The sequence below is a fragment of the Protopterus annectens genome, chromosome 13.part0, assembly GCF_019279795.1.
Source record: "Protopterus annectens isolate FY-2018-M chromosome 13.part0, PAN1.0, whole genome shotgun sequence".
NCBI lineage: Eukaryota > Metazoa > Chordata > Ceratodontiformes > Protopteridae > Protopterus > Protopterus annectens.
Genome location: NC_056747.1, coordinates 1,127,275,253 through 1,127,289,690, shown reverse-complemented (window position 1 = coordinate 1,127,289,690; position 14,438 = coordinate 1,127,275,253). Strand labels below are relative to the sequence as shown.

The 14,438-nt window shown below is 43.2% G+C and overlaps 1 protein-coding gene across 6 annotated transcripts in view; it reads right to left on the bottom strand.

Annotated features, from left to right (window-relative positions):
- Nucleotides 1-5,600: 5,600 nt before the first annotated feature.
- Nucleotides 5,601-14,438, bottom strand: part of DBF4B (DBF4 zinc finger B) — a 235,744-nt gene continuing 226,906 nt past the window's right edge. For all 6 annotated transcript variants that reach the window (XM_044055101.1, XM_044055098.1, XM_044055096.1 and 3 more), the window contains 3 exons: nucleotides 13,112-13,238; nucleotides 9,105-9,229; nucleotides 5,601-7,857 (listed from right to left, as the gene is read on the bottom strand). In XM_044055101.1, coding sequence (XP_043911036.1) covers nucleotides 6,075-7,857; nucleotides 9,105-9,229; nucleotides 13,112-13,238 — 2,035 coding nt within the window. In that variant the 3' untranslated portion in view covers nucleotides 5,601-6,074. The remainder of the gene's footprint in view (nucleotides 7,858-9,104; nucleotides 9,230-13,111; nucleotides 13,239-14,438) is intronic.

The following is a 14,438-nucleotide window of genomic DNA, read 5'->3' as shown; positions in this document are numbered from 1 at the left end:
TTGCGGACCTGCAGTCAGTAATTGACTGATATGATGAAGACTCATTTTGTTTGCATCCGGGGTTAAAAAGGCCATCTAGACTGCTGTATTCTCGCTCACACAGAGCACACATGTCTTGAGATTACTAGACTGGACTTTATTCGTTCTTTACTGCTCCTAGAATACCTTAGCACTGCTAGAACATATTCCAGATGCTGAGATGTGCTTGAGCCTTTGAGCCAGAGTGGGTCAGTCGCTCAAGTAAGGATAGATTTGAATTCTTTGTAAGTAAGCTATAAGTCACTGCCAGAAGAACTCTGGTGAATACCTGGCAGTAGATAAGCCAAGGGCAATGCAGAGAACTGATAATGAGAATCTCAGCTCGAAGCCAGGGATACTTCCTGCAACTTAGCCGCTCCTTGAGGATCTGTGTTACCATCCAATGATCTTTGCCCAGCAAGAGGTAAAAGCTGTTGTAACGTCAACATCTTGAACTTAGTAAATCCAAATTGGTCTCCACGTGTTCCCTTCTTTTTTTTAGGAACATCTTTGGAATAAAATCTAGCCCCTTTCTGTGATACAGGGACTGGCTGGATAGCCCCCATTGAGTAACTGAGAAACTTGCTTGTGAGCCTCTTTTCTTTGTGGAGGAGGAGCGTCTGGCATGCCTTTGAAAGGGGCATTGTATGGAAATAAAACCTGTAACACGTGGTGAATAATAAATCCCAATTTCTTTGAAGGAGACAGTGGGTCCTCCCCAAAGGCTGCTTAGGGCGAAGAATCTACTGGCAGCTGAAAAGGCAGGTCATTGGGTCTGCTTACGAGAAGGACTGACCCCGCCCTCAGACTGTAAAAATCCTTGTCTTAACATGCTCCAATGATTCTGATCCTCTTAACCAGGCATGCCTCTGAGAATGCCAGAACTAGTGTAGCAGCATTGGCTCAGGGAAGGCCTGCACAGCATCAAAGCCACATTGCAAAGAATGCTTGCCCACTTGTTCAGACACATAACATCTTCTCCACCATGCACAGGAGGAGGAGCTCAACTGGGGGCCTATGTTGGGGTAAAACAAGAATCTTGGGCCTTCTTTCTGAGCCTCTTCCTGGCCTCAGGTAGTCCTGGCTTGTTCCTCATGGAATGCAGATGGGATGAAATGAAAATCCTCCTCAGGAGGAAGCGAAGGAGTGGCATCATCCAAACTCACACACCCCTAGGCCTCCTCTTGGAGGGCCCATAGAACCTCTAATCATAGTAATCAAATCTTCTGCCATTAAGCATATGTTTCTATGGTACAGATGTTTAAAGCTGGGAGAACCCCCCACCTAGGCTGAAATTGGGGGGTGGCTACCTCTAAAGGGCTGTAACAGGAGAGGCTAACTTCCCTGTTGGACAAGGAGAGGAAAACAGGCCTTGAGAAGCCCCTTCAGCAAGGAAATATCACGGCTGCTGTTTCACCAAGAAATACAGTTATTCACTTTTTCTTCGACATCGGTTAAATACTGAGGCACCAAAATGTTTAGCGGAGTACCCGCCAACTCTGATTTAGGTCTGAAACTCCGTTTCGAAATGCCAACCTGCACTTTAAAAAAACGTGAACTGCTTCTGCGCAAAAAGGCTGAAAAAAAGGGACGGGAGGGTCACGCGCGTAGTACCCTGGCGTACTGGCGTCAGTCTGAATCGCCGCATATTACGTCAGACCCCTTCTCTCTGGTATTCGGGCGACTGAATTGTTAGCAGCAATGGGGTGACGAAGAACATCAATAAATGCAGTTATCAAATTTAGAAACCAACATCTATCCTGGATAACTGAAACCTCAAGGGCAACATAACTTTCCTCCCAATGTGGTACTTCGTTGTTTGACCTGGCTTCCAGAGTACAGATAACACTCAATAACTGCACTGATAGATTAACTTTCTCTGAAGAAGAAAAAAAACAAGTTGGAATAGAACAGACAGATTCTGTTCTCATACCACACACGTTAAAGTTCGGGAGCTTCTGCCTGGCAAGGGGAGAGAAATGTGAAAAATTCAGACATTGGGTCTTCTGCAGTAGAAGTACCATGTGTTATCACTACTGCAACAGTGAACAGAACAATGTTCAACTGATAACTGGAATACTGGCAAGGGAACCACAATCCTGAGAAACAATTTGCAAGCAATCTTCCATTTCCAGTATGACACTAGAAGATGCACAGAAATGCCATGTTAAACTACTGCACTATTGGCAGACATGCATCAAAAACTGTAGCAATAAAGTAAGAAGCAATGCAAAATACTCAACTTACCTCCTTTGCCCCACAAAAGTAACTCACTGCTGTCCAAACTTAAATGTGAAAACAGTCAAGAGGAGTACTATATATTTATGTGATGTGTAGGAGTAGCTACATAATATGATGAAAGGGAACTGAAGAGAAGATCAACGGCAGCAAAAGAATAATCAGGATGCGTATACTGCCCAACAAAAAAAAAACTTCTGCTTACCTTCAAGGAAGGAAGCACAGTTAAATGGAAATTTATTCTGAAAATCAGAGGGAAATTCAGTATGTTGCTCTACATGCAAAGATGAAAATTGTGTGCAACAGCTATCTATAGCACAAAAAGATAATGCTCCCAACTACAGACCAGACAGCAAAGATCAGTTAACATCCTGGGTACTGGAGGAGCTTGATGGGAAGGCAAAAGTCTGTGTGGCACAGGCCGGCCTATCCCATTCCACTGACCGATGTGGCACATGGGGAAGCAGTCATATGTCTACTCCATGCTGAAGGTGGAACTTAGTGGTGGGGTGTTAAGCCCATCCATGGAGTGCCCCTCTCTCGACCACAGAAGACCAGACATAGGATCATAGGAGATTACCAGGCTACTGGCCCTGAGGCCATTATAAGCCTAGCCAAGAGTTTAGCCCATGGTTAAGACAAGTCAACACCCAAAGCTCCTGTCCAGCAGGGACACAGGTGGAATCCCAGGGGTGTATGCAGTTTTCCATCCAGTTATCCAGGTTGCACTTAAAACGGGATAATGAGGTACTCTGACATGGAGAGGGAGCCTATTCTACAGATAGGGAAGTCTCTGGGACACAAATCTGTCCCACCAAGTCTTATTGATGTCACAGACCAGGTTGAGAGCGTGCGTACGGGTTGCTTGAGTGGAGCTTGGCTTACGGATATACAGCAGTCCCATCAAGGTGGGGTCTGAGTTTGCTTTGTATGCCAGAGGTCACCCTCTGAGGAGGCTGTATGAAACTGAGTAGAGGGACAGGGTTTTCAGCCTGTGTAGGGTAGATGTTTGAAGCCCTAATTTCTCCTGGTGAGAAACCTCAGTGGTCTCTCCAGCTGCTTCATGTGCTTTGCAAGGTACATGCTGAAGTGGGCGTTGTAATCAATTGGCCTTATAAGGAAAGAATACAGGGATGTTATGACCTTTCTTCCTGGATGAGATGCGCCTACTTATGAGGTGGGCCATGTAGAAAGCTTTCCATACAACTGAAGCAACATGGTCGTCAAAAGTCGGGTTTGCTATCAACCTGGGTGATCAAATCCCTCACTACTGATTGTGTACCTAGGACATTATTAATGTGATATGTGGAGAAGTCAAAGAGGATGATGTATTTTTTGGCATTCGGCTTAAGGCCATGTTTCTGGCACAAGTAATTTGTTTGGGTGAGACCCTCTTGCAGGACTTCCACATAACTTGGGGAACTGAGGACTACACCCAGCTTGCAGTCATCTTCAAACCTGGTCAGCCATAGCCCACTGGTTTTGGCCTGCACCTCAAATATATCCAGAACAGAGGCCCCAAGACCAATTCCTGGGGTACGCCGCTAGTTACGGGTCTACTGCATGAGGTGGCTTCCCCTATTTTGACTAGGTGGGTTCCATCAGTGAGCCAGTTTGCTACCCATCTGATAATATATGGATTGATGCCTAGTTGAGAGATTATCTACTACACCCAAGTGGGGAATAGTGTCAAAGGCTTTGGGCATGTCAAGGTAGGCAGTGTGTAGAGTCTTCCCCTTGTCCATTGCTTTGGTGACTCGTCTCAAAGTAGTTGACCAGATTTAACAGACATGCCCTCCCCTTGACAAAGCCAAACCGTGTGGGGTCAAGTGTTTGGAGGTTGCCAATGCTCCTATTAATGAGGTCCATGATAATCTGTTCCATGCCCTTGCATGTTAGGCTGATGGGTCTATTCGTGGATCGGTGGACGCTCCACCTTTGTGTTAAGGGATGACAGTGGCTGTCCTCCACATGGCTGGGACAAAGCCTGTACTCAGGCTTTGGTTGAATAGGGTGCAAGTTCATTCAGAATGCAGCCTTGGATGTTATTGGGTCCCATGAAAGCTGTATTTTTTTGCCTTTGAGAGGACAGTGATGCCCTGTTCCTGAGAGATAAGGGGTGGGGGGGTAAGTACTGGGGGATGCCCTGATCTACTGATGGAGGGGACAGATGGGAGAAGTTGTCACTGAATCAGTCAGGCAAAAATGGATTGGCTATATCTATAACATGTGTGTATGTAGTGTCCTTGATCACCAGTTCTGAACAGATCTGGGTGCTTCTCTGAGATTGCAGACATGTGTGAAGGCAGCCTTATGATGGTCTCTAGTAGATATGGCCACTTTGGAATTGAAGTTGGCTTTAGAGGATTTCACCATTGGTCTTATTTGCTTGTTCAGGCTAAGGAGAGATTTGCATCTAACTGGGCACCTGCTCCTTTCTTGGTCCTGGACAGCAATTTTTTCCTTTTGTTATATAGTTTATTTATTGCAGATATCCGCCGGACAGGTTTACTCTTCTTTGCGGATGGTATAGGACATTGGTGCCAGTTCCTACAGTTGGGGAGGGGGGCTGTGAAGCTGTTTATACCATCCCTCAGGAGGTTGTAATCAGCTTTGGAGAAGTTTTTTTATTTGACCCTAGAGGGGGGAGGTTCAGGGGAGATGGGATTTTCAAAGTGACCGCTTTATGGTTGGATCTTACCAGAGAGGATGATACTGTAGGGTAGGGGTGCTGCAGTGGTTACTCATGTTGATTAATGCCAAGTCCAAGATATCACCTCTTGTGGGGATATCGACTAGCTGTTCCAAGGAATTTGCATGGATAAAAATAGAGGAATCTCTGGGCATTTGCATTCTGGCTTGAGTATTTTTTAAAGACTATGGTTCGGCACTTGCAACTGGTTCCCCACACATGCAGGCAAATTCGGGGGAGAGGGCCTGTTGTGAACACACCAAAAAAAAAAAAGCTTACAATGCTGGAAGATGGCCCTGATCCTCTTACCACCCTTGCTCACAATCCTTGTATCAAGTGGAGGGGGGCAATAAATGGGGAAAGTAAAGGAATGTAGGCTTGATTACCATGGGAGAGGTTGACAAAAATGTATGAAAGATATTATATGCTTGCTAATGTCCTTAAACCAACATCTCTTATACCAGTTGTGCACAATCCAAAGAGTTTTTTTCAGTCCAGCTGTTTAACTATCAAAAATGCATCAATATTTTAATAAGTGGTCAAATGTGTGGACAGATGAAAAATGCTGCAGCTCACCTGACCTAAAACGTAGGGAGATGTACATAGTAGCAGCATTACTTAAAACTTACACATTTACAAAACCACAAATAAGTTGTGTAAAAGTATCTCAAATTTTATGTTTAAAAATGGCAAGATGTACAATTAGTTTTTTTCTTTAATCAAAAAAAGGAGGTGGAGGAGCTACGAAGGCAAAATACCCAAACACAAACCACTCAACTTTGAAATGGGTGGGCCAAGTCCTTACATATACCATTAAAATGTACAGTATAGCATAAGATTCCAATTTGGTATTTAGGCGACTCTCACAAATTAACTTGTACACTACAGGATTCATTCCCCAGAACATTTAAGACACACTGCAAAATACACTGTATTGGATAAACAACCTAAAATGTGTCATTACAAAAGGCTGGAGTGTTACAGACCATTTAATAATCCAAACCATGTGAGGGAACAAGTGAGAAAAATAATGCAGCCCATTTTTCAGTAATCACCATGTGAGTCATCCATAACCTGCAAGTCAATATTTGTATGTGCATAAAAACTTCCAAATTCTAAATGTGGTTCAATTAGCCCAATCAACATACTGTTCCATCATGAAAGGCATGATCTCTGACCGACAGTTGCCATGGCTTATTTCATCCTTACCAAGCTGGTCTAACCTTGACTTCTGTTTCAACACAGAAAACAATCGAGACTCATAACCACTCTCCCGCACAGCAGTGCAGCTTCTTGCAAGAGCCTCCATGTCAACAGACTGTTCTCTCTGAGTCTGGATATCAGCATCCATTTGGGACAGCAGGGGAATGTCCCACTCAGAGTCAGAAGAAAAGTTTCCTGCTTTAAACAAGCTAGCATCAATTTTAAAAGAAGACTGCAAAAATGAAGAGTTACAGACATAGGAAGAATTTGGCACATTCTTCCTATTACTAGGAATGCTGGAGGGTGCATTTTCATATTTGGCCCCAGTATGTGGAATGCTGGAGTCAATGACTGTATGAGGCATGCAGCTAAGCCACCTTTGAGGAAGCTCTTCTGAAACTTCAGCAATGTCAGACAATTTATTTCCAACAGAATTATCCAGACTTGTACAGTCACCCTGCTGTTTTACATATTTAAACTCCTCATTATGAGGAACGGTAAAAGTATGTAGTGCATATTTATCATTAACTACAGATGGTACAGACGAATGTACCAACAGCTCTCCAGGCTCCCATTTCTCAGAAACTGTCTCACCCACAGGTACTACCCATTTGTCACTAACAGCTGGCACAAATGTTTCAGGTTTTGGATCACAATCTTGAGATGGCAGTTCAGCAAGCAGATTCCACTGTTCAAGGTTACTGTCAACTGGCAAAATGGAGCATGCCTTAATTGGTGCTGACAATATACCACCATCTGGATTACCTGCACTACAGAAATGCATTTCTGCCTCTGTGAAACCTTTCTGAGCACAATGCAATGTTTTATTCAGCTCACATTTATCAGCAAACTTTTCTTGGCTTTGCTTACAGACTTCTGGAACCTCGGTAGAGATGTGGAAAGAAAACAGTGCCTGCTTACTTTCAGGAGTACATTGCTTCTCTTCAAAAGAGCAGAGCGCTTTACTTTTTGAGCAATTAGAAAGCAATACAACAGAGTTAAAAACGTCAACACCTGCTTTGCTGTAAGAGTTGTAGCTCTCTAACTGTCCAAATTGTGAAGCATCATCACTGCCAGCCACATGTAGGTCTTTATTACACGAGGCTAGTCTTGATCTCTTTATACATAGCTGGCTTTCAGTGGAGGACCGTTTTCGTTTTCCATTAATACACAGTGCTTTGTTAAAATCCTCAGCCTCAACATTTTTTGTTTCCAAACCTTGCTTGGGGTCTTCATCAGGAAGAAAACCATCAGTAATGTCAGACTGAAAAACTTCTTTCAGTGTAGAATACATATTTTGAGTGAGCATTTCTTTACCAGAATCACAAAGGTTAACTAGTGAGATGCCTTCTGTTCCCACATAGTCATCTTTAACAAATGAATCCTGGTAGAAGTCCTCACGAATTAGAACAGGCGGTTCTGCATATACAGTTGCTCCATCTCCAAAGGCAGATGCAAGTTGCTCACTACAATCTAGTACTATGTCCATTCGCTGCAGTACAGGAGGCGATTCTGAACGAATGCAGTCTGGTTGTGCCATATACCCCTCAATCAGAGTACATTTTCTTGGATTTGCTGCTTTCAAACAGGGTTCTAGATGGTCTTGGAGTAAGCAATTCTTTTCTTCCTGATTTAGTTGGTTTGGCACATCAACCTCAGCATTACACTCCATGTGCACATCATGGGAGACTGTATGGCATACAGATCTGAAATGAAAACAGATGGTTGTTGGAAAGACCCACCTATGATGTTTGTACAGGATAAATACAATGCTACAGCTAAATCCTCAAATATAAATATATGTATATGAAAACTTCAAGGTATAAGAAAAATACACATAAAACTAAAAAAAGGAGCACACATGCCTCAAATAACAATCAACCCCTCACAATAACCTCACCATCAACAGCTTCAAGTAAAATAATAAAAAAATCCAACATTTCATAGCAAACTGGCAATGCTGCTATATGCTCTGATGGCAAGGAAGCAATGAATGCATAAGTTTAGCCTTGAGCCTTTATATCAGTTAAGTGATGGAGCACCAAAATGTGAAAAGTACTTCCAGTAAAGAATTCTAGAAGTACATCACCATCCAATTACCTAAATGATAGTCATGGGGTAATGCAGCCACATACAGAACATGGTTCAGCAGGAACTCCAGCCACAAATTCGCTTTCCAGTTCTTTTGACAAGTAAACCACCTCTCAAACTACTAATCCTTACAGATCCCTCAAGTCTCACATTTTGGAAGGATAACTGGGTAGGATTTTCCAGGAACAGCTCAATGTACCTTATACCCACGTTACAATCATTCAGTACTGCCACAGTTAAATTTTTTTCACCATAAGGACTCCAGTGTCATTCGCTATTTTTCAGCACCCGTCCATATCCCCTGGAAAGCTCAACTTCAGACAGCAAGCACACCTACTTTTCAGAGATGCAATCAAATGTAAAAGATCTCCCCAACAGCTTAGTGGTTGGGAAGTGCATCCAGTTACCAACAAAATCTGTTTAAATTTTCAGTTAACTGGCAAAATAACCCACTAGGTAATAAAATACTCTGGTATTAGTTCTAGTAGTACTGAGAATCACAATGTACACCACCATTCCATGTCTGGATTACTGCTGGTGGTGACACTGGGTTGTTCACTGATGCTGTGCGGATAGTCACTCGGGTCACAAATCAGCAGCAGATCAAAATGCATTTTGACATTGCTCAGCAGCACTGCTGCCAGTCAATTGGTGAGCCTCAGAAAAGTTTGCCAGACACTAGAGTTTCAAGGCCAGACCATTATCTAATCCCCAATTCCTCTACTACTATTACCCATGTAAAAAAAGTAAGGCAATCTTTCACACAGACACTGAAAGTGTTAGTGGCACATTCGCCACATCCTTGAATGAGATTCAAAAGTCTAACAAAACCATGAAATGTTATGAAAAAAAGGAAAGATACCTTGAAAAATGACATTCATTCTGCAAATCTGTAAACTGGGTAGTAAACTGAGCCATGATGCTGTCCACTGGATTATAATGTGAAGATTCCGAAGCGTATTGCCTGTGCTCATCAGTCTGCAAATGCTGTAAACAGAGAAAGTATTAAAATGCAAAATGTTAGCTAAACACATTCTTAACTGTCTCCTTCATTGGTTCTTCGTTGGGATTATAATCTAACCATTCAAACATGAGATTCCACATTCAGGCATTTCCACATAAATATTCCAACATACCAGGATATAAAATATCAGCTACAAAAGTTGCATTCCCCTGAACCAGTCATTTCACTCGTATCCTACCAGTAAGCAACTTTCTACAAATTACAAAAGAGGATTTACAGATGCCACCCACCACAGGGAGTCTAGGACAGAATTATCAAAAGCGTAAAAGAGAATCTCACATATTAAAAGGTCTTATAGCTTCTTTCCATCTTGGAAAAATGCTCTTAATACTCAACACTCCATAGATTTCAGTGCACAGACCACTGTCAGATGTTGACTGCCAGCAGGAATCTGAAGAGTCCACAGCCTGTGTGCACAGTGAAACTTCATAATCATCCTCTTTACAAAAAGGAGGAGGATGTTTTAAAAAGGCATTTGGGGGGTGATTCAAGTATCAGGGCCAGGGGCAGGGTCTGAAATGTACATTGCATGGAATACTACTTCTAACATTTGGGAGGTTATAATGGGGCACATCTTAACATAACAGACCACCATTTACTACTTAGTTGTCTGTCAAACGAGAATAGACTGACCCAGATGACCAAATACTGGCCAGCAACCTGGAGATTGGAAAAAATAACAGAGGACTGAAGTGAGCAACAAAGTACCAACTCAACCACCTGGGGGGGGATATGGCCTGGCATACTGCAATACTAGCACCTACCGGAAAAAGGGTGTGGTATGTAGTATAGGGGCCAGTGATGCTGAGATGACTCTTCCAAGCAGTGCTTGGGCAGTAAATTTCAAGCAGTGCGTCTGTGGGGGGAATGCACATGCTCACAACCAAAGGCACAACAGGCCCTCACTTCTAACATGCATGTCAACCAGTGAGGGGAGAAATTAGGGCTACAAAATGGAAAATCATCATGAGTTCTTGGCCCTGGAAAAGGGAAATGGGTAAAAATCAAAGTGGGTGGGTGGGTTTTTGATGGTTAAGATGTACAGGACAATAAAAAGGACTCATAAGGCTGTGTGTGTATAAAGGGAGTACAATTAACTTGGACTCTAGGCAGACAAGTGAATGACTCAAAATGCGCACTGAAAGCGGTATGTATGTATGCATCTTACTTCAGATGCATTATAGGGTCATATGAAGTTACTAGGCTATTGGTCCCGAGGTCTTTATAAGCCTAGCCAAGAGTTTAGCCCATGCATAGACAAATCAGCACCCAATGCCCCTGTCCAGCAGGGACACTAGTGGAATCCCAGGGATGTATTTTCTATTTCCCATCCAGTTATACAGATAGCACTTATAAAGACGTGGAGAGGGAGTCTCCGGCACACAAATCTGTCTCGCCAGCAAATCCTATTTATGTCACAGACCAGGTTGAGGCCGCTATGCGGGTTACTCAAATGGAGCTTGACTTGCGGACATGCAGCAGTCCCATTAAGGCTGGATCAGAGATCATCTTGTATGCCAGACAGAGGTCACCTCTGAGGAGTTTGTATGAAACAGTAGAGGCATAGGGCTTTATGGTAGATTTTTGAGGCCCTGAATTCTCCTGGTGAGGAACCTCTGTGGTCTCCACAGCTGCTGCATGTGCTTTGCAAGGTACATGCCAAATGGGGCGTTGTACTCAATAATGGGTCTTATAAGGGAAGAATTCAGGGATGTTATGACCTTCTTGTCCCTGGATGAGATACCCTTACTTATGAGGTAGGCCATATAGAAATGTGATAATTTGTGGGGACATTTCTCCCCCCAAATGGGATGATGCATTTTTTGTATTCCGCTTGAGGCCATGTTTCTGGCACCAGTCATTTGTTTGGGTGAGACACTCAAAGGATCTCCATGTCACTAGGGGAATTGATTACCGCTCCCAACGTGCAGTCATCTGCAAACCTGATCAGCCATAGCCCACTGGTTTTGGCCTGTACCTCAAAAAAGTATATCCCAAATAGAGGCCCCAAGACCGAACCCTGGGGTACGCCACTCGATACAGGTCTACTGCTTGAGGTGGCTTTTGACTAGGTGGGTTCCATCAGTGAGCTAGTTGGCTACCCATCTGGGTAACATACAGACTGATGCCTAATTGAGAGAGTTTATCTATTATGCCAGAGTGGAGAAAAGTGTCGAAGGCTTTGGCCAGATCAAGGTAGGCGGTGTGCACCGTCTACCCCTCATCCATGGCTTTGGTGACTGCCTCAAAAATAGTTAACCAAATTTAACAAGCATGACCTCACCTTGATGAAGCCAAACTGTGTTGAATTGAGTGTTTGGAGGTTGCCAGTGTCCTTACTGAGATCCATGATAATCCGTTCCATGGCCTTGCAGATCAGGCTAGTTAGGCTGATGGGTCTAATTTCCCAGATCAGTGGACGCTCCACCTTTGTGTAAAGGGATGACAGTGGCTGTTATCTACTCAGCTGGGACAAAACCAGTACTCAAGCTTTGGTTGAATAGGGTGCCTAATGGTGCTGCAAGCTCCTGCCAGAGTTAATGTCGGATTCAGCCTGGGATGTTATCGGGTCCCTTGGAGGCTGTATTTTTTTGCTTTTGAGAAACCAGTGATGACCTGATCCCTTAGATATAAGGGGAAGGGGGCTGATACTGGGAATGTTCTGATTTATTGACTGGGGGGACAGAGGGGTGAAATCTTCACTGAATCTGTCAGCCAGTAGGTTTGCTATATCTACAGCATTTGTATATGTGGTGTCCTTGACCATCAGTTCTAAACAGATCTGGGTGCTACCGTTGAGATTATGGACACGTGAAGAAGGCCTTATGACAATCTCTAGTACATGTGGCCAATTTGGACTAGTTTGCTTTGGAGGATTTCACTAGTGCTCTTATTTGCTTGTTTAGGCTAAGGAGAGATGGATTCCAACTGGGCACCTGCTCCTTTTCTTGGTCCCGGTCAGCAATTTTTTCTTTTGTTATAAAGTTTATTTACTGCAGATTTCCACCAGACAGATTTACTCCCGTCAGGTACTCCTGATTCCATGCATCTACATAAATGTTCATATAGTAATTTGGTATAGTTCTAGATACTGGTGCCACTTCCTAGAGAGGGGGCTGTGAAGCTGTTTATACCATCCCTCAGGAGGATGCAATCAGCTGTGGAGAAGTTTTTTTTGATTGACCCTAGCTGGGGGGGGGGGGGGGGTCGGGGGAGATGGTGACTTCAAACAAGACCGCTTTATGGTTGGATCTTACAAAGGAGGACGATACTGCAGGGATGCTGCAGTGGTTACTCATGTTGGTTAATACCAAGTCCAAGACATTATCACCCTCTTGTGAGGGTACTGACTATCTGTTCCAAAGCATTTGCATTGCCAAAAATCGAGGAATCTCTGGGCATTTCTTTTCTGGCAAGAGTAGTTCGTCCAGTCTGTCTGGGTAAAGTCACGCAGGATCAGGGTAAAGGGTTGAATCTTGACAGATTCAAAGAGGTCTAAATAGGCAGTGTGGGCCAGATTTGGGGGCCGGTAGCTAGCTATGATTTGTATAGGGGTTTTGTCAATAGTTAACTGCACCTGGAATGTCTCCTGTGCGTCATACTGTTTTGACCAGCCTGGAGGTGTTTGTCTTTTCCTGGGTTAGGAATGCTTGCAAGGAGTGCAATTTCGTGTTTAGACTCCTAGCGTTTAGCAGCACGACCCAATTCTAACCATTAACAGCAGTGGCTTGTCTGGATCCTCCTTGATTTCTGTTGCTTAAGGACCTACTGTAAGGTATCCGACAAATTATTTGACATATTCCAGCCAAGTTGTTTTACCACAGTTTGAACGGATAAAAACTTACCATTTGCAGTTCACTGAAAGAAAGTCGACAGCATTCACAGAACCCTTGCCTCTTCTTTTTCTGACCATTCAGTGCTGGTTTGATGCTTTTTTCTTCTTCTCTTTCACTGGCAGTCTCTCTCTGCTGTCTGCAAAAGAGAAGCAAAATTTCAATAACTGTTTGTCAAATGGTATCTTAGTAATTCGGTACAAACATTTTATAAGACACGAAGTTTGCTAGTAAATCAGCTAGCAAGCCATACAAAAAACTTGACCTTGTCTTAAAGTGGCTTATTATGGTAGGAACAAAAAACAGAAATCACAAAGGTCAACCATCTGAAAATTCTCTGACAGGGGTTGCCATTTTTGATAACCCTCTCAGAAAATACACAGCTGTTCAGCTTTTCTGAAAGGTTAGAGTCTGTCACGATAATACTGGAACTGCTTATGCATATCTAGTGCATTTTTTTACTTTCTGAAAGACAGGGAGATAAATGGATTGGCTTAAATGTAAACTCAGACTACTTTAGGCATAAATGAGGAATTTGGTCTCAAAGAAATCCCGTCTTTGTGGAACACAAAATAAGGTAGACCACCACAAGACCTTACAGCTCAGATACTTTTCTTATAGATGTCCTAATTCGTGACACCACTTTCCAAGTAATGGACCATAAATTAGCCCAATGAGCTGATTCAAAGGAAAGCCATGTTCATGTGTCAAAACAAATCAAGTTCCCCAGTAGATGCTATCAGTTTTGTAGGTGGTCATATATGTAGAACCCATTTCTAGAAAAACTTGACCAAGGACTGTGATGAAACAGGAGGATCCATGGGCAGACATGCTGAAACAGCTGAGTGATAAACCCCTGTACAGGAATAAAACACCAGAGGATAACTCTCACAAATATTGCAGAGCCAGTGGTACAAGAAACCGTGGATGAGCCCTGGTTCTCTTTGTGGGGCACAACTAGTAAATCTTAAACTTAAAAACTCAGTCGTAAACTAGCAGGTTTCTTTGCCTCAAACATCTGCTGCACACTCAGAAAACGATACCCAAAAGGTATTAAACATTGAATTACCTAAGCAGTCAGTTGTGGTTCTAAGAAGATGGGATGAATCACCTTGTCTTGTGGAAGTAGATCCATTGTGTGAGGAACCGTGACATAATTGCCCATGGCCAATTCTATAGGACAGAAGAGCCACTGCTGCCTGGGTCAGAAGGGAATCCCACCACAATGATTCTTGAACACCCCTGTCCATGGGAATGAGGGAATGAAAAAGTATCCATTTTCCAGGTTTGCTTGGAATCCTGGAGTAGAATTCAATCTGTCAGTTTTGAAATCTACTTG